This window comes from Leucopleurus acutus (genome assembly GCF_964270905.1).
Source record: "Leucopleurus acutus genome assembly, chromosome: 2".
Classification (NCBI taxonomy): Eukaryota; Metazoa; Chordata; class Mammalia; order Artiodactyla; family Delphinidae; genus Leucopleurus; species Leucopleurus acutus.
This window is the reverse complement of record NC_139143.1, coordinates 65,815,104-65,835,955: the sequence shown is the minus strand read 5'-3', so window position 1 is coordinate 65,835,955 and position 20,852 is coordinate 65,815,104. Positions and strand designations below refer to the sequence as shown.

Below are 20,852 nucleotides of genomic sequence, written 5' to 3'. Positions count from 1 at the left end.
GGTACTCTCGCCATGCCAGTGAAATCAGTCTGCTAATCTTCCCCAGGATATGTCCCTCTGGTCTGAATGGGCCTCACCTGGGGGCCTCTAGGGGGTCTGGTGTTGGAGTTGTTCATTGGGCAGATGGGGCATGTCTCAACTATCCGACTGATTATACTTTTCATGCCAGGAGTTACCATGACCTCAACTAGCCAATTATATACCTGTAGTGAGTTCCTTGATGAGCCTCCCTGATGGCTTGACAAGCTGCAGTTTGGGTGAAGAAGTATTGCCCGTGTTCACTAACTAGCCACCCATGGCCTCCTAGATCTCTGTCAAAGCCCCATTTTCAGGCTCTGTTTAATTCTTCCTCTGTGCAGATTGAGGAACAATTGGATGGATCTGGCCTTTGAGGTATGAGGGGTAGTTGCCAAGTTACTGGTTCTAGGGCTGCCCTTTCAGCAGTTGCATTGGCCTTGTCATTTCCCTTTATTACCTCTGCATCCTTCTCTTGGTGACCCCTACAATGAATCACTCACCTTTTTTGGAAGCTGTACTGCTTCTAAGAGCTTCAGTATTTTTAAGCCATGTTTCACCTGTTTATTCTCCACAGCAGGCATACTTCTTTCCTTCCAGATAGCCCTGTGTGTGAAGGATGGCATATCCTGGGAATCTGTGTAAACATCTGTGTAAAATCTTCCCTGTCTAAGACTCAGGTGAAGACTGTCAACTAGGCCTTTTGGACAGAAGTCCCTGGGGGTAGGCTTCTTGCTTCTATGACTTAGGTCTGGGAGGTCACTGCCTATCCTGCCAGCCTTTTTCCTTCTCTCATAAAACTGCTCCCATCTGTGAATCATTCCTCTTCGGTGTTTAGGAGAGGTCACTTCCTAGGTCAAGGCGACTGGAATAGATCGTGTCTATGGCTTCTATACAATCATGCTCCAAGGGCCCTATTTCTGTGGGTAGCAGGGTAGCAGGATTTAGCCTGTGACAGTTTTTTTATGGTAACAACTGGGTTGTCTAAAGGCATAGCCTGAACTTGAATCGACTTTCTGGGGGTTAGCCATTCTGTTCCCTTAGAACTTAACTGAAGCCTGAACCCGGTGTGGAGTCCGTATAGTGATTGGCTGACCAAATGTTAACTTTTCAGCCTCCTTTAGCAGGGTTGTAGTAACTGCTATTGCTGGTAGACAAGAAGGCCATCCCTTAGTAGTTTGATCTAATTGTTTGGAGAAATAAGCAACCACCTGAGTAAGGGGTCCCATTTTTTGAGCTAATACCCCAAGGGTGATTCCCTTTCTTTTATGAATGTAAAGGTCAAAGGGTTTAGCTAAATTTTGGAGGGCCAGGAGAGGAGTCTGAAGTAACTGCTTTTTCAGTTCTTCAAAGGCCCCTTCACATTCTGAATTCCATTCAAAAGGATCATTATCTTTTCTTTTCAACTTTTCATACAGAGTCCCAGCTATTAAACCATAGTTAGGGATCCAGATGTGGCAAAACCTGGCCATCCCCAGGAAACCCCTAAGCTGTCTTTTAGTTTCAGGAGGGGTGAGGCAGCAAATGACTTCTTTCCTTTCCTGGGGTATGCTTCTCTTGCCTTCTGTGAGAATGAAGCCTAGGTAGGTCACCCTAGTTTGTGGTGTTTGAACCTTTTTCTTGGATACCGTATATCCTTTATCTGCTAGGTTGTTCAGGGTGGTTATAGTATTTTTGTCAGAGGCCTCCTTAGTAAGGCTGGCAATCAGAATTTCGTCTACATACTTGAGGAGGGTTCCCTCCTCCAGATGTAGATCTTTTAGGTCTTTAGCTAAAGTTTCCCCAAAGATGGTGGGAGAATTTTTGCACCCTTGAGGCAGGACTGTCCAGCAGTATTGTTGTTTTTGTTGCATGTTTGGGTCCTGCCACGCAAAAGCAAAACTTTCTTGTGGCTCTGTGGTTAATGGAATACAGAGGAAGACATCTTTTAAATCTGAAACAGAGCCCCAGGTCCTGGGACGGTAGAGCGGCCAGCAGGGTGTAGGATTAGACACTACCGGGTGTATATCTTCAGTGGCTTCATTGACTGCCCTGAGGTCCTGTACCATCTGGTATTTCACATTGGGTTTCTTTACAGGGGGAATGAAGGTATTACAGGCTGACTGACATGGTCTAATAAGGCCCTGGTCAGTTAGGCCCTGTGACACGGGCAGTTCCCAACAAGACCTCCCAGCAGAGTGGGTACTGTTTTCTATTGGGCCATGTATGTACAGATTTTAGATGCACTATCATGGGACTGGCTCCTACAGCTCATCCCATCCATCCCTGGGCCCAGACCTCGGCATTTATTCCAGGGAGATCAACTTGCTCTGTCTGGGGAGGTTTGTCCTCAGCCATTAACATTATCATCTTGTGCCCTTTGTCTAAGGGGACACCAGTCTCCAATTTGTCTCCCATTAGGTGTATAGTAGCTCCCAAGATATCTCTTCCTAGCAGAGGTACGGGGCACTCGGGAACATGCAGGAAGGAATGGGTGAGCCTATGTTTGTCCAGTTTACATTCTGATGGTTCTATGAATGCTCGTTCTTGGACCTTCCCTGAGACCCCCATAATTTTACAACTCTTGTGACTGAGTTTACCTGATCTGGTGTTCAGAACTGAGTAAGTGGCATGAGTGTCAACTAAGAATTCAACAGGCTTTCCCCCCATGTCCAATATTAGCTGGGGCTCCTAGGGGTCAATTGGTGTGCCAGCTTAGCAGCCCCCTGGCCCCATCATTCTTCATCTATCTGGCACTCCCTCCCAATGACTCAGGGTGGGTGGTAGTATAGATTCAGAGGCATTTCCTGAATGCACTTCTGCACATGGTCTGCTGAGCTGAAGTGTCAGGCACAGCCATTTCACACTAGGAACTCTGGTCTGAAATGCTGGGTACAAGGCCTCTTCACATGGTATCCTATGAGCAGGTGAAACTAGACTAAGTACAAAGGAAAAGAAAAAGGTTAGACTTTATTACCCAGTTTCTACTTTTATTTCCAGGGAATTGTTAATGGACTTTGCCAGTGACACAGCCACCACTGTAAATAGCTCTGCCTCCACTGTTACTACCATTCCTAGTTTATATGAATCCATGGTTTATGTCTGTTATATATGCCAAGGAGATAATTACCAAAAAAAAAATCAAGAGGAGAAATATTTGGTAGCCCTTTTCATATATAGTATATCAATATCGTAATAGTGATACTTCCATTGACAGAGTGTTAGGAGCTTGAAAGATCAGTCAGAAATACAAATATAAATAACAAAAGAATAAAGTATAAATAAGCATACAGTATAATAAGACATTAAGCATATAATAAGACACAAAGTAAAATAAGCATGAAGTAACAAGCCTAAATCACAAGAATTATTACTTTATTTACATGAGAACATGCCACACAATTTCTTTTTGTAAAAGAGAAAATTTCTTAATTCAATTTGTAAACCTGTTATATACATAAATCACATTCTGATAGAATATATCTATTGGGTAAAATAACAAGCATCAACAGTCTACTTCTTGTCTAGGATGTTCAGGTCATGCATGAGATGTTTCTTATTATTGTCTGCAGTAAGCTTGATTTCCCTAAGTCATTGCTTTAAAACGGAACACGCATGAAATATAAGTTCTCCTATGTTTTTAACAAGGCATGTTATACTAAATCAGTATCTGAGCTTACAGCATCCAGTGGGACAGGGGATGATATACTGGTTCTACTGCCTGCAATTGGGAGCAAGAACAAAGGGCTGCCATATTTCTGGGACTTGCCTTTTCCCACAGACCCTATGCCTGCCAACGAAGGAGTTACAACTCTAGATATTTCTGATCCCTCTGTCCCTTCAGGAATCCATAAGTTTAAAGGCCAGATCCTGCACAGTCAAGAGTACAAGATCCCAACAGGCTTTCAGGACAAACGCGTCTTAGTGATCGGTCTTGGGAACACTGGAGGGGACATTGCAGTGGAGCTCAGTCGAATCGCAGCTCAGGTACACCATCTCTGAATCTGCACTCCCACCCCCAGCATCATTTCTGGTATCTGGAGAGTGGTATTCAAGATTATAAAACACACCGGCCAATCGCTAAATTATGTGGACACAGGGTAAGTGAAAAAAAAATCTTGAAAATCCCTAAAGCCTCTCATAACGCACGCTTTACAGAACTGAAAAGATGTCCAAGAGATGTCCAAGAAGGGTCTAAGAAAATTGTGTGGATGCCAGACCACTAAGTATTTTTCAGAGGTACCCCTGGAACAAGATCAAATGAGCAAATTGTTCTACCCATGCCAACTGTCTTTCTTTCACACTCTCTCTCTGTAATTCTGGAAAGAAAAACCATGTAAAAAGAGAAAGGGGAGGTTGTTTTCTGAACATCTCCAAGTTTTCAATTAGGAGTCAGATTTGTACTTCGTTTTGAGGTAAAAGCACCCGTTACTTTGCCCAAGAAGTATGCATGATGATTTTAGAAATTCCAAGCATAGATCCACAAATTAGAAATCTATTCCACTTTATCATAAATTATAGGACAATGATTAGATTTAGAAATAATAGATTCTTATTTAATTTAGTTAAAATTGCCTGCTCAAAACCTCACTTTAAATCCTATATTATTTACATGTAAAACATTGCCAGCTCAATAGCACATGTCTGCTAGTACTATAATTCTTTACTTTAAACATGATGAAAATACTTAACCGATACATAGGTCAGGTCAAAGTGATTTATGAAAATAATGACAGCAGGGGGAACACCTAGTCATTTGGAGATCTAGGTACAACTTCACCAGTCCTCTGTTGTTATAAGACCAGAATGTTATAAATCGTTTGAAACATATTGAAGAAAAATACTACAAAAATGATGCACATGTATTTATCCTTCTTGCCTTACTTTTTAGGTTCTTCTCAGTACTAGAACGGGTACCTGGGTCATCAGCCGCTCTTCAAATGGGGGCTACCCATTTAATATGAGGGATACAAGACGCCACAATTTTACTGCACAAGTTCTGCCTTCATGTGTACTAAAGTGGAGTCGAGAGAGGGGCTTGAATAAAAGATTTGATCATACGAATTATGGACTAAATATTACTAAGGGGTACTTATATTTTTATTTAATGGTAAAGTTATTTAATCAATATTTCTCATTCTATTTTATTCAGAACTCAAAATGTTCGATAATTGTGACATTGCCTTTGTTTATCCTGTTCTAAGCTTATTCTTTTAAGACAATGTCTATCAGTACCACAGAAGTTCTTGAAATAGGAGTACTCTCTGTCTGGTAGCAAAATAGTAATTGATGAGGCTAGAAGAAAATGAAGGATGGAAACTTTATTTCCAGTTTGAAAATTACGAAATTTAAATTGGCCTTGAGGGTTCACAGGATGGCTGCCATCCACAAATAGAATATTTGCAGCAACAGTGAGTGCAGATGACCAGCTCTCACTAACCTTTAATAAATGTCTACTCTGCCTGAACGATTAGAGGTATGAATTGCCAACAGGAATTCCTAGAGTTATATATTTTAATACACATCTATATAGAGCTACACATCGGCAAGGAAAAGGAAAACTGAAATGCATGTAAAGTCATTAAATGTGATTTTTATTATATGCATGACCCAAATATTTTTTCTTGGGTAAGATGGCTTTCAACTTACGAAGAAAATTAATAACAACGAATGATTCAATATGTAAATTTTATAGACATTATGTCTGCTGCAATTAGGTAGAATGATGTTCATAATGAAAATATTTATTATGAAAATCTATCAGTAGATTCAATTTTTTTAATCCAAAAATTTTTTTGTAATTTCCTCTTTGCCAAATGCCAATCCTTTGAGGCCTGGGTGATGTGGACCCAAAACTGACTATCAAATGGATTGTTGTGTACTTGATCCTGGCATTGCTCCAGAAATTAGACCCAAGAGATAGAGAATTTTAAACCCCACAGGAAAGAGTAGGTTTAGTCATTTTCTACATGCCTTCTACTGGGAGCAGGAAAACAAAAGACGTTATAGAAACAGTAAGTCAGATAGACAACTTTGAATTAGACATTGGTCAATTTACTCCCTTGACGTGGCAGATATTTTGAATTGACTAAATAAATCATTTGCTGAGTGTCTTATAACCACAGTGAATAATTTTCTCCTCTGTGTCAAAGGAAAAAACCAAAAACAATTGTGAATGATGAGCTGCCAACCTGTATCCTCTGTGGGACAGTCACTATGAAAACCAGCGTGAAGGAGTTTACAGAAACCTCTGCTCTCTTTGAAGATGGGACAGTGGAAGAAAACATCGATGTTGTGATCTTCACTACAGGATACACCTTTTCTTTTCCCTTTCTGGAAGAACCTCTCAAAAGCCTTTGTACAAAGAAGACATTCCTGTATAAGCTGGTCTTTCCCTCAAACCTAGAGAGGACAACACTGGCTATGATTGGCTTCATCAGCCTTACAGGATCCATCTTAGCAGGCACGGAGCTCCAAGCACGATGGGCCACAAGAGTATTCAAAGGTACCTGGACTCTATTTAAAGCCCTATGTGAACAAATGAGTCTTGAAACCAGTCCCCTGAGATTTAGCTAAAATCAAACAAATGTGAGTTAAAGTAACATAAAACATCCAAAAAAATTTTAGTGAAGAATTAATTTTATATATGTGTAATATTATGGTGGGTGTGCTTATGTCATTAATGTGACTGAGTGGAAAAAGAGGCTTTGACTCTGTGGATAGAATAAATTTGGACAACAAACTAAAATCACATTTCTCAGAGTAACTGAAAATATTAGAAACTTCAGGATCCTGTTTTATACTACCCTAGTCAAATCAAGTCTAGTTTAGTCCATTTACGCCTAAGTCTTTCTATTTATGACTATCAGTAGAGTTTTATATTGCTTCCTAAGAAAGACACTGAAATAATATACGCTGTGAATAAAGTTGGGGTCTAAGGAGATAGTGACTTTTAAGCAATGCCCATAAAAACACTGTAGACACTGGACACAGATTGCTATCAGTTATCACTGTAAGAACAGAGGTGATAGAGTCAGGGCTACTGGGGTCCAATCCCAACTCATTAGCTTTGCAAGGACCTCTTTAAATCTCAGTCCTTTTTTCTGTAAAATGAGAATAAAACCTGTTTCACAAAGGTTTTGTAAAATGAATAACGTCTACAAAGCAATTAGCACAGTTCTTGGCACAGAGTAAATGCTCATTAACTTATAGCTGTTGTTCTTACTATTGCTATTATTATCATACCTCTGTAAAGTAGGGCAAGTTTTAGATTCATAAGCATTTTAAAGAATTCCATTTGTAACTGTATTATTGCATTTGTAAAAATATAAACAGCAATCACAGCTGAGCCAACCAGCTGTCCTTTAGCAGAATTATACCCTTAATGAATAGAAACAATCACCAATAATTAATAAATAGCATATAACACAAAATATTAGGTAATATTGATTTCTGTCACACTGTAAAAATGTATTAGATATCAACCATACTTTAAAATGTTCTCCTAAATTGACAAACATGATATTTTAACTGGGAGGGTGAGGAGTGGAGGGGAGGAGAAGGTGATTAGGAAATCTCATTTATTTGTATTACAGAAAAAATTCCATGGCATTTGTGATTAAATTATTACAAATGTTTACTTAAGGCTAATTAAAGTGCTTTCACAGCATTTTCCAATTATATTAAAACAATAGCAAAGATCAATAAAACTAAAAGCTGGTTCTTTGAGAAGATAAACAAAATTGATAAACTATTAGCCAGGCTCATCAAGAAAAAGAGGGAGAGGACTCAAATCAATAAAATTAGAAGTGAAAAAGGAAAAGTTACAACGGACACCGCAGAAATACAAAGCGTCATAAGAGATTACTACAAGCAACACTATACCAATAAAATGGACAACCTGGAAGAAATGGACAAATTCTTAGAAAGGTATAAACTTCCAAGACTGAACCAGGAAGAAATAGAAAATATGAACAGACCAATCCCAAGTAATGAAATTGAAACTGTGATTAAAAATCTTCCAACAAACAAAAGTCCAGGACCCGATGGCTACACAGGTGAATTCTATCAAACATTTAGAGAAGAGTTAACACCCATCCTTCTCAAACTCTTCCCAAAAATTGCAGAGGAAGGAGCACCCCCAAACTCACTCTGCGAGGCCACCATCACCCTGATACCAAAATCAGACAAAGATACTACAAAAAAAGAAAATTACAGGCCAATATCAATGATGAATATAGATGCAAAAATCCTCAACAAAATACTAGCAAACAGAATCCAACAACACATTACAAGGATCATACACCATGATCAAGTGGGATTAATCCCAGGGATGCAAGGATTCTTCAATATACGCCAATCAATCAATGTGATACACCATATTAAAAAATTGAAGAATAAAAACAACATGATCATCTCAATAGATGCAGAAAAAGCTTTTGACAAAATTCAACACCCATTTATGATAAAAACTCTCCAGAAAGTGGGCATAGAGGGAACCTACCTCAACATAATAAAGGCCATGTATGACAAACCCACAGCAAACATCATTCTCAATGGTGAAAAGCTGAAAACATTTCCTCTAAGATCAGGAACAAGACAAGGATGTCCACTCTCACCACTCTTATTCAACATAGTTTTGGAAGTCCTAGCCATGGCAATCAGAGAAGAAAAAGAAATAAATGGAATACAAATTGGAAAAGAAGAAGTAAAACTGTCACTGTTTGCAGATGACATGATACTATACATAGAGAATCCTAAAGATGCCACCAGAAAACTACTAGAGCTAATCAATGAATTTGGTAAAGTTGCAGGATACAAAATTAATGCACAGAAATCTCTTGCATTCCTATACACTAACAACGAAATACCAGAAATAGAAATTAAGGAAACAATCCCATTCACCATTGCAACAAAAAGAATGAACTACCTATGAAAAAACCTACCTAAGGACGTAAAAGCCCTGTACTCAGAAAACTATAAGACACTGATTAAAGAAATCAAAGATGACACAAACAGATGGAGAGATATACCACATTCTTGGATTGGAAGAATCAATATTTTGAAAATGGCTACACTACTCAATGCAATCTACAGATTCAATGCAATCCCTATTAAATTACCAGTGGCATTTTTTAGAGAACTAGAACAAAAAATCTTAAAATTTGTACGGTGACACAAAGGACCCCGAATAGCCAAAGCAGTCTTGAGGGAAAAAAACGGAGCTGGAGGAATCAGACTCCCTGACTTCAGACTGTACTACAAAGCTACAGTAATCAAGACAAAATGGTAGTTGCACAAAAACAGAAATGTAGATCAATGGAACAGGATAGAAAGCCCAGAGATAAAGCCATGCACCTGTGGTCAACTAATCTATGACAAAGGAGGCAAGGATACACAATGGAGAAAAGACAGTCTCTTCAATAAGTGGTGCTGGGAAAACTGGACAGCTGCATGTAAAAGAATGAAATTAGAACACTCCCTAACACCATACACAAAAACAAACTCAAAATGGATTAGAGACCTAAATGTAAGACCAGACACTATACAAATCTTAGAGGAAAACAGGAAGAACACTCTGTGACATAAATCACAGCAAGATCTTTTCTGACCCACCTCCTAGAGTAATGGAAATAAAACCAAAAATAAACAAATGGGACCTAATGAAACTTAAAACTTTTTGCACAGCAAAGGAAACTACAAACAAGATGAAAAGACAACCCTCAGAATGGGAGAAAATATTTGCAAACAAATCAACAAAGGATTAATCTCCAAGATATATAAACAGCTCATGCACCTCAATATTAAAAAAACAAACAACCCAATCAAAAAACGGGCAGAAGACCTAAATAGACATGTCTCCAAAGAAGACATACAGATGGCCAAGAGGTACATGAAAAGCTGCTCAACATCACTAATTATTAGAGAAATGCAAATCAAAATTACAATGAGGTATATCACCTCACACCAGTCAGAATGGGCATCATCAGAAAATCTACAAACAACAAATGCTAGAGAGGGTGTGGAGAAAAGGGAACCCTCTTGCACTGTTGGTGGGAATGTAAATTGATACAGCCTCCATGGAGAACAGTATGGAGGTTCCTTAAAAAACTAAAAATAGAATTACCATATGACCCAGTAATCCCACTACTGGGCATATACCCAGAGAAAACCATATTTCAAAAAGACACATGCACCCCAATGTTCATTGCAGCACTATTTACAATAGCCAGGTCATGGAAGCAACCTAAATACCTGGCGACAGAAGAATAGATAAAGAAGATGTGGTACATATATACAATGGAATATTAGTCATAAAACGGAACGAAATTGGATCATTTGTAGAGACGTGGATGAATCTAGAGACTGTCATACAGAGTGAAGTAAGTCAGAAAGAGAAAAACAAATATTGTATATTAACGCATATATGTGAAACCTAGAAAAATGGTACAGATGAACCAGTTTGCAAGGCAGAAATTGAGACACAGATGTAGAGAACAAACTTATGGACACCAAGGGGAGAAAATGGGGGCAGGGGGTAGGATGAATTGGGAGACTGAGATTGACATATATACATTAATATGTATGAAATAGGTAACTAATTTTTTTAAAAAGCCACAATGAAATATCGCCTCATACCTATAAGAATGGCTATTATCAAAAAAACAAAAGATAACCTGTGTTGACAAGAATGTGGAAAAATTGGAACCCTTCTACACTATTTGTGGGAATGCAATAGTGCAGCCACTATGGAAAATAGTACGGAGGTGGCTAAGAAATTAAAATTAGAAGTACCATATGAACCAGCCGTCTCACTCCTGGGTATATATCCAAAAGAATTGAAGTCAGCATCGCAAGGAGATATCTGCACTGCCATATTCATGGAAGCATTGTTCCCAATAGTCAAGATATGGAAACAACTTAACTGTCCATCAGTGAATAAATGGGTAAAGAATATACAGACAATGAAATATTACTCAACCTTAAAAAAAAAATCCTGCCATCTGTGACAACATAGATGAATCTGGAGAACATTATGCTAAATGAAATAAGTCACAGAAGGACAAATGCTGCATGATCCCACTTATATGAGGAATCTGAAATAGTCAAGCTCATAGAAGCAGAGAGTAGAATGGTGGTTAGCAGGGACTGCGGGAAGGGGAATAGGGAGTTGTTTGATGAGTATAAAGTTTTAGTTATGCTAGATGAATATGCTCTACAGATCTGCTGTACAGCACAGTGACTATACTTAACAATACTGTATTACACACCAGAAATTTTGTTAAGACGGCAGATCTCATGTTATGTTCAATAAAAAAATAAGACAATCCCAAAACAAAAACACAGAAGACTCTTAAGTACCTGGATTTTTTAGGTATTTTATAATGAGCTCAAAAATCCTTATCAGAATGACAGAGCTCAGCCCTGCCCCCTCCCCCGTTCAGAAAAAAAAAAAAAAAGAATGACAGAGCTGAGAAAACAAAACTTGACTAGATCACACCATAGCAGTGATTGCAAGCCTCTCCAGAGAGCCTCCAAGAGGCAGTCTGGGAACCACCAAGTGAAGTCTTTCCAGCTTTATACAGGATAAAATGATCCTAGTGGCAAGTATACTACAGAGCTAAGTCAGACCTTTCTCATGTAGGTTAGTAACCCCACACCCTGGGGTCAGCAACTTGGCAACTGACAAGGGCAGGACTGGCCAGAAAAGAGGGACTGTTCATGTCTAGGTGGATTATTGAGAACAAGCACATCCTCACAACAGCTCAAGCAGACAGAGCCTTTGTGAGATTGAGAGACTGCCTGGCCCCTTCCATGCCTGAGCCTCCCCATGTAACAAAATGAAGACATACCAAAGCAGCGTTATAAGAATGGGGTCATTTTAAGTGTTCACAGTTAACCAGCTAATAGTTTTAATGCACACACACAAATATAATGTGGAGGTATATATACAATATAATATAAATAATATTATATGTCAATATATGTAAAGTGCTAGCAGATGAAGAGGGGCAGGTCCTGATGACCAGTGCAGTGCAGGCTCAGCCACGGGGCATCTGTCCTCACAATTCCAGCAGTACAGTACCCTGCTTAAGTGAATTCAGAGGGGGAATTTACCTCCAAAAAATTACCCTCTGCACTCTAATTCCATTCTAAGCTTTGATGACCACATGTTTTGAGGTTGGAGCAGTGGGGGGCCAGAAATCAGGGGGAGGAGAACTCAACGGAAGAGGCACATGTGACTTTACTGTTGTTTCTGACTTTTCTTACAGGACTCTGTAAGATACCTCCATCTCAAAAACTGATGGCTGAGGCTACGAAAAAGGAGCAGCTCATAGAAAGGTATGAAATATAGCCTGCTACCAATATATTCCATTACAAAAAAAAAAAAAAAGATTTTCAATATAAAAGCCATTCCTAGAGAAGCAATGTGGTAGGATGGAAATAATTGCATTATGAGTCAGAAGAATATGTTTTCAGTCCCTAGTTTTCCACCAACTAGATTTGTGGCCTTAGATGTGTCCAGTGGAGGGACCAGGTCACTCCACTGAGTCTGGCCCAGGACAGATGGCAATCCTTTGTTCACTTGCCCCCAAAGCCCTGTTCTCTTTGTTCTCCTCCTACTTCTCAGGCTGCTCTTTCTAGGCATTTACAGGTGTCTCCTCTTCCTCCCTCCTGAAAAATGGTGAACCCCAGCCCTAATCCTCAGACCTCTTCTCACTTCTATTAACACTCACTCCTAGGTGGCCTCACCAGGCCTGTGGCTTTAAATGCCATCATACACTCATGGCTCCCAAACTTGGATCTCTAGCCCAAATCTCTCCTCGGAACTCCAACTCTTAATCCAACTCCCTCTAGATAGCTCCACTTAGATATGTAATAGGTGTTTGAAATTTAATATGTCTAAAAACTAACCCTCGACCTCCACCTGCACATGGGCTGCTCTGAGACTCTCCCCTTCTCAGTCAATGGCTACTTATTCCAGTTGAACAGTCAAAAACTTTGGAATGACCTTTTTTTCCTCTTTTTCTCTCACATCCTCAGCAAATACTGTCAACTCTTACCTTCAAATAAATTCAGAATCCAGACCCTTCTCACGACCCTGGCTGCTACCACCCCAGAACAGGCCACTATCATCTCTCACCAGGACACTTGCTGTCACCTCTTATCTGGTCTCTGTACCTCCCGTCTGCTATTCTACAGTCTAACCTTGACGTTGCACAAGAGTGACCAATGCTAACATTGCTCTTCTGTTGAAAACCCTCTGACTGCTTCCCATTTCACTCCCAGAAACTTCCCTGCAGCTCTGCACCCCTATAGGCAACCAGCTACCTCTATGCCCTCATTGCCTCCTGTTCTCCCACCTCACCCATACTGCTCCAGTCACTCCAGACAGCTCCCTGCTCTTCCAACATGCCAAGCATAGCCCCCTCAGAACCTTTGCACTTACTGTTCCCTCTGCCTGGAATGTTCTGCCCCCACCCCGTACCTGTAGGTTCACTCTGCTCAAATATCACCTCATAAGAGAGAAGCCTTCTCTGAGAACACTGTATAAAATGGCAAACCACTCAGTCTCATCATTGCCTCTTCCCCTTTACCCTCCTTTATATTTCTTCATAATTCCTATTACCACTTGATATATTCTATATCTATTTGGCTGGGGTTTTTTTTCTACAGCCTGATGATTTTCCCTGTTAGAATGTAAGTTCCTTGATAGCAAGGACTTTTTTTACTCACTGTTGAACTCCCAGCACCTAGGATGGTGCCTGTCATGTGATACACACTTAAGACTGATTGATTAATTGAAGGAAAGAATGAATAATTGAAAGAATGACATTGGCACATCATGAAGGTTTACTAACAACAGAAATAAGTGGGAACAGAGCCTTCATATACACTATACAATTGACCCTTGAACAACACAGGTTTGAACTGCGTGGGTCCACTTACGCGTAGAATTTTTTCAATATATTGGAAAAATTGGGGGAGGTTTGTGACAATTTGAAAAAACTCACAGATGAATCACAAAGCCTAGAAATACTGAAAAAATTAAGAAAATTTAGGTATGTTATGAATGCGCAAAATATATGTAGATACTAGTCTATTTTATTATTTACTACCATCAAATATACAAAAATCTATTTTAAAATTTATCAAAACTTGCACACATAAACACAGACCATGCATGGCACCATTCACAATCAAGAGAAATGTAAATAAATGTAAAGATGCAGTATTAAATCATAACAGCAGAAACTTAACTGTAGTATATACTGTACTACTGCAATAACTTCATAGCCACCTCCTGTTGCTATTGTGATCAGCTCAGGTGTTTGAACTATCAGCTTAATATGTCATGTGATGCTAATCATCTCTGCAAGAGCAGTTCATCTCTCCAGTAAATTTCGTGTTTCAGTAAAAAGTGATCTCTTGCAGTTATCACGTATTTTCCGTCGTGTTTAGTAAACCTTGAATAATACCACAGGACCCATACAAATGTGTCACTAGTGATGCTAGAAATGCTCCCAAGGAGGAGAAAAAAGTCATGACATTACAAGAAAAAGTTGATATGTACAATAGATTGAGGTTTGCTAGCTGCAGTTGCCTGTCTTTTCAAGATAAATGAATCCAGCATAAGGACTGTTATTTTAAAAAAGAAAATTTGTGAAGCCATCGCTGTAGCTATGCCAGCAGGCATGAAAACCTTGCACTTTTCGTTAAATACCTTTTTATCTTGTATTGAAAATGCAGCTTTTATATGTGTGCAGAATTACTATAAGAAAGGCATAGTTATGGACTAACATGACTTGAGAAAAAGTGAAGTCATTACACAACAACTTAAAGCAAAAGAAAAGTGACGAAGATTGTAATGCCAGAGAAGGATGGTTTGATAACTTTAGAAAGAGATTTGTCTTTTAAAATGTCAAGATAGGGACTCCTCTCATGGCGCAGTGGTTAAGAATACACCTGCCAATGCAGGGGACACGGGTTCAAGCCCTGGAAGATCCCACATGCCACGGAGCTACTAAGCCCACGCGCCACAACTACTGAGCCTGTGCTCTAGAGTCCGCGAGCCACAACTACTGAGCCCACGTGCCACAACTACTGAAGCCTGCGCGCCTAGGGCCTGTGCTCTGCAACAAGAGAAACCACTGCAATAAGAAGCCCGCACAGCACAACGAAGAGTAGCCCCCACTCACCGTTAACTAGAGAAAGCCCGTGCGCAGCAACGAAGACCCAATGGAGCCAAAAATTAATTAATTGATTAATTTTTTTTTAAATGTCAAGATAATGGGAGGAGCAGCTTCTGCTGACCAAGAGGCAGCAGACAAAGTTCCAAGACACCATTAAGAGAAGGATACCTGCTTGAACAGGTGTTTAATGCAAACAAAAGTGCCCTATTCTAGAGGGGAAAAAAAGGCCACAAAGGACATTTATTAGTAAAGAAGAGAACTAAGCACCAGAATTTAAGGCAGGAAGGCGTAGGCTAACTCTACTGTTGTGTGTAAATGCAGTCAGGTTTATGATTAGGACTGCCTTATCTATAAAGCTGCTAACCTCAAGCCTTGAAGGGAAAAGATAAATACCAGCTGCCAGTCTTTTGGGTGTACAACAAGAAGGCCTGGACAATGAGAACCCTTTTTCTGGATTGGTTCCTTCCATGCCTTGTCCCTAAAATCAGGAAGTTCCTTGCCAGTAAGGGACTGTCTTTTAAAGTTCTTTTGATATTGGATAATGCCCCTGGCCACCCAGAACCCATGATTTCAACACAAAGCACTGAAGTGCTCTATGGAAGGAATTGTCAGTGCTATGGAAGAAAACAGAATATCGGGAAAGTCTGGAAGGATTACACCATTGAAGATGCCATTGTTGTTATAGGAAAAGCCGTGAAAGCCATCAAGCCTGAAACAATAAATTCCTGCTGGAGAAGACTATGTCCAGATCTTGCGCGTGACTTCACAGGATTTATGACACAGCCAATTAAGAAAATCATGAAAGAGATTGTAGATATGGCAAAAAAAATAAAAAGCAGGGGTGAAGGGTTTCAAGATAAAGATCTTGGAGAAATTCAGGAGCTAAGAGAGAGGGCTTCCCTGGTGGCACAGTGGTTAAGAATCCACCACCAATGCAGGGGACACTGGTTCGAGCCCTGGTCCAGGAAGGTCCCACATGCTGCAGAGCAACTAAACCCGTCTGCTAGAACTACTGAGCCTCCGCTCTAGAGCTCACGAGCCACAACTACTGAGCCCACGTGCCACAACTACTGAAGCCCGCATACCTAGAGCCCGTGCTCCACAACAAGAGAAGCCACCGTAATGAGAAGCCTACACACCGCAATGAAGAGTAGCCCCCGCTTGCCGCAACTAGAGGAAGACCCAACACAGGCAAAAAAAAAAAAAAAAAAAGCTTAACATAGGGAATTCCCTGGCCATCCAATGGTTAGGACTCTGTGCTTCCACTGCAGAGGGCAAGGGTTCGATCCCTGGTCTGGGAACTAAGACCCTGCATGTCACGCACAGCGCGGCCACACACACACACACACACACACACACACACACACACACACACACACACAAAAGAGCTAATAGAAACCACACCAGAGGAATTAACAGAAGACAACTTGATGGAGATGAGTGCTTCTGAACCAGTGCAAGATGATGAGGAAGAAGACATAGAAGAAGCAGTGCCAGAAAACAAAGTGACATCAGACAATCTGGCAGAAGGGCTCCAATTATTTAAGACTGATTTTGACTTATTTTATAACATGGACCCTTCTATGATACAGGCACTGAAACCAAAGCAAATGATGGAAGAAGAATTGGTACCTTATAGAAACATTTTTAGAGAAATGAAAAAGCAAAAAAGTCAGACAGAAATTACAGTGTGTTTCCATAAAGTCACACTACATGTACCTGCCTCTTCAGCCTCCCCTTCATCTCCTCCACCTCTTCTGCCTCTGCCACCCCCAAGACAACAGGACCAAGCTTCCTCTTCCTCTGCCTCCTCAGCCCACTCAATGTGGAGATGACGATGAAGACCTTTATGATGACCCACTTCCCCTTAATGAATAGTAAATAATCATCATGCCCTACTGTCAATAGATTTATCTGTTGTGTTTGTGCGTCTGTCTTCATGTGAAAATCTAAAAACTGCACAGCAAGAACTGTATGAGAAGTTTTTGTGTCATCATCGTCATCGTTGCTTAAGTATCTGTCATGTAGAACATCGTGTGTAAGACTTGTACTGAAAGTGGATAGCCCATCCTTACATAGGTATAAAGTGAGTGATATTTACAGTAATATAAAATTAATAATGTGTTAGTTTTCTTACTATTTTCTAACTTTGCTTTCAAAGAATTACATTACTGTACAGTATGCCTCTTTCTCTCATATTTGGAGAAACTGTCTATCAGCCTATCATCACAGGTAAGTGGGTTTTTTTAATGTAACAATGTTTCCAATACTGTACTATGAATATGACTGTAATGCTGTATACCATAAAAATTTTATAATGATTCATTCATTAGTATATAGGCTAGGGTTCCATGAAATAATCACATTGCTGCTTCTTTTTCATTATCAATGTATGATTCATTATACTTGTAAATAAATATGAATTTCTTTTTCACATTATCTTTTCATTTTTGATGTCTAGTGTTTGGGATACAAACAACATCTACAGTATTTTGTATCATATAAGATAATATTGATATAGTTACCAATAGACAATTCATCTTATAAACAGATGACATAAACTCATGGTATTGACGAGTACAGTACAGTACTGTAAATATATTTTCTCTTCCTTATGATTTTCTTAATAACATTTTCTTTTCTCTAGCTTACTCACTCTTTTATAAGAATACAGTGTAGAATCATACAACATACAAAATATGTGTTAATCTACTGTTTATGCTGTCAGTATGGCCTCCAGGTAACTACTAATAATTTATTAGTAGTTAAGTTTGAGGGGAATCAAAAGTTTCATGTGGATTTTCAACTACATGGTGGGTTGGTGCCCCTAACTCTCTCATTGTTCAAGGGTCAACTGTACTTATATCTGTATCATGTTCAGTACTGCTACGCCAATTACGGTCCTCTCAACTCACAATTAACATCAATAAAAATAATTTAGGTAGCTATATATGTGATGCTTTCTTATCATGTTTATTTACTCAACAAATAAGATATTTGAACTGATCTGATTTTATCCTCCTATCAAATTCAAGAACCTAAAACATTATTTAAATCTCCTTCCAATTGCCTCCTTCTACCATCTCCTTTAACAAAATTAATTATGCTCACAAATACCCTATGCAAATAAGCTCCTCTTATTTTTTTCTCTTCAACACAGAAAAACATTCCTGACATGGTTTGACTCCAATAGAAAGAAACAAAATGGTGGGAGGTGGGGTAACTCATAACTTGAAAATCAAAAGTGATCCATCTTCTTTCCTATCAGGGGTTTGATGAAAGATACCAGTGGAGACAAACTTGACTACATTTCCTACATGGATGAACTTGCTGCCTGCATAGGCACGAAGCCCAATGTCCCACTTCTGTTCCTCAAGGATCCCAGACTAGCTTGGGAAGTTTTCTTTGGACCATGTACTCCTTACCAGTATCGCCTAATGGGCCCTGGAAAATGGGATGGAGCCAGAAATGCCATCCTGACCCAGTGGGACAGGACACTGAAACCCTTAAAAACTCGAATAGTTCCCGATTCCTCCAAGCCTGCCTCCATGTCACGTTATTTGAAAGCTTGGGGGGCACCTATCCTGCTCGCCTCCCTTCTACTGATCTGTAAATCTTCACTTTTTTTTGAAATTGGTGCCAGAAAAACTATGGGACAGAATTTCTCCTTACTTAATAAGTATTTGGCGAGGATAAATCTGCTTGGTTATGAGGGTTGTACCAAGTCATATTAATTCTATTCCCAAATATCTTGTGTTTTTCACTTCTCTTCTCCATCATAACTGTTATCATCCAAGGTTAGGTCTAATCATCTCTTATCTGAATTATTGTACTATCTTTCTCTCTAGTCTCAGTATCCCCTTTTTTTTTGCCTCCTTTACCTAAGCAATTATTCTAAAATAAAAAATATTGTCATTGTTTCTATGAAGATCCTGGCAGGAATAAGATAGAACTCAAATTAGGTAATTTAATATAAAGATTATGTCAAGTGGTTTGGGCAGAGTGTAGGGAAATCATAAGTAGAATGAAATTCTGCCAGACTAGTAACAACGAGGTGCTTCTACCATCCGTAGGCCTAATGAGGAAAGGGGAGAAAACAATTATGAATGAGAGAGAGGGAGAGAGAGAGAGAGATTATGTACAGAGGGCCACCTCTCAAGAACTATGACCTCCAGCTGACCAATGAAGGCAGTCCATGGTGACCCCAAAAGTACTAGGGAAATTAATTGCCGAATCTTAGGCTCTTCCATCCCGCTGCCCGTGCTCCCCAGTGGCCTAACCCAACCCAAATTTAGAGGGCAAGGTTACTGACTATTGTGGATTTAATTGCACCCCCCCACACACCAAAAGATATATTCAAGTCATAACCCGTGGTACCTGTGAATGTGACCTTACTTGGAAGTAGGATCTTTGCAAATGTATATAAGTTAAGATGAGATCATACTGAAGTAGGGTGAGCTAGATCCAATATAAAAAGAGGATCCTTATAAAAAGAGGATAAGACACACAGAAACACAGTCACAGTGGAGAATGCCACGTGAAGACAGGCAGAGATTGGAGTGATGCACCTAAGGATCGCCAAGCAAGCAAACACTGGAAGGTAAGAGAGAGGCACAGATCAGATTCTCCCTCAAAAGCTCCAGAGGGAGCAACCCTGCCAACAATTCCGGACTCCTAGCCTCCAGAACTGTGAAAGAATACGCAACCCACTCTGTGGTACTTTGCTCTGGCAATCCTAGGTTACCAATACACCAACTGATGTGTTAGGAGGTGAGCCTCCTAAGCCACAGAGCAAAGCAAAGATGATGGGGAGTGTATAAGAAAGGGCAACCAGAAAGGATCCAGAGCAGACACGTTGCTTTCCAAGGTAAAAATCCTTCAAAGTTTGTCCCTTGATTAGAGATAATAAATTCCTTAGCCTGGAAGAGGAGACTCTTCATGACCTGAGTCCCTTTGCCTAGGTCACCAGAATCCTGTCCTGCAGCTACCCCTCCACTTCAAACCCTGCCGTCTAGTACTACCAGACTACGGACTGTGCTGTACCTCCTCACTTTGGCACAAGCTGTTGCCTCTTCCAGCCCCTCGAATCCATACCTGACTGTCTTTCTAGAGAGAGCTTGATCTTCACCCTCTGTGAAGCCTTCCCTGATTCCCCAAAGCAGAGTTGACTGCCCCTTCGTAATGATTGTGCCTCATGTACTACTCTGTCATTGTTCTGTTCTTGCTATAGTATAATTTTCTTTTTCTGTCTGTCTCCTAATGAATGGTGAGTTCTTGAGAGGAACCATGTTCAGCTAAAACACTGCCTGATAAAAAGACTGCAAAATAAATATTTGATGACTGAACAGTGACCTCACTGGCTGACGTTCCTTGTCTCTCCTCTTCTACCCACATTCTTTTCTTCTGCCAACTTGATAAATTACCTCAGGTTACCTCAGCTCTGCAAATGAACAATGACAGTCCACCAACACCTATTTCACAGACAGTCTTTGTGGCAATCAGAATAAATACAACTAACTAATCCATAACTGGGAGCACTGGTTCAAAGTGCTAACTCTAGTATTCAACCTGGATTATAATCCCAGCTCTTCCATTAGCTGTAAGGCCTTGGCCAAATTACTTAGCCTCTCTGAGCCTCAAGTGTCCTCAGCTGGAAAATGAGGA

The 20,852-nt window shown here is 39.9% G+C and overlaps 1 protein-coding gene across 1 annotated transcript in view; it reads left to right on the top strand.

Annotated features, from left to right (window-relative positions):
* Nucleotides 1–20,525, top strand: part of FMO4 (flavin containing dimethylaniline monoxygenase 4) — a 34,107-nt gene extending 13,582 nt beyond the window's left edge. The window contains 6 exon segments of the mRNA XM_082834577.1: nt 3,839–3,981; nt 4,886–5,082; nt 6,147–6,499; nt 12,267–12,336; nt 18,457–18,811; nt 18,813–20,525. Of these exon segments, the coding sequence (XP_082690703.1) occupies nt 3,839–3,981; nt 4,886–5,082; nt 6,147–6,499; nt 12,267–12,336; nt 18,457–18,811; nt 18,813–18,884 (1,190 nt within the window). The 3' untranslated portion in view covers nt 18,885–20,525.
* The last annotated feature ends 327 nt before the right edge of the window (nt 20,526–20,852 follow it).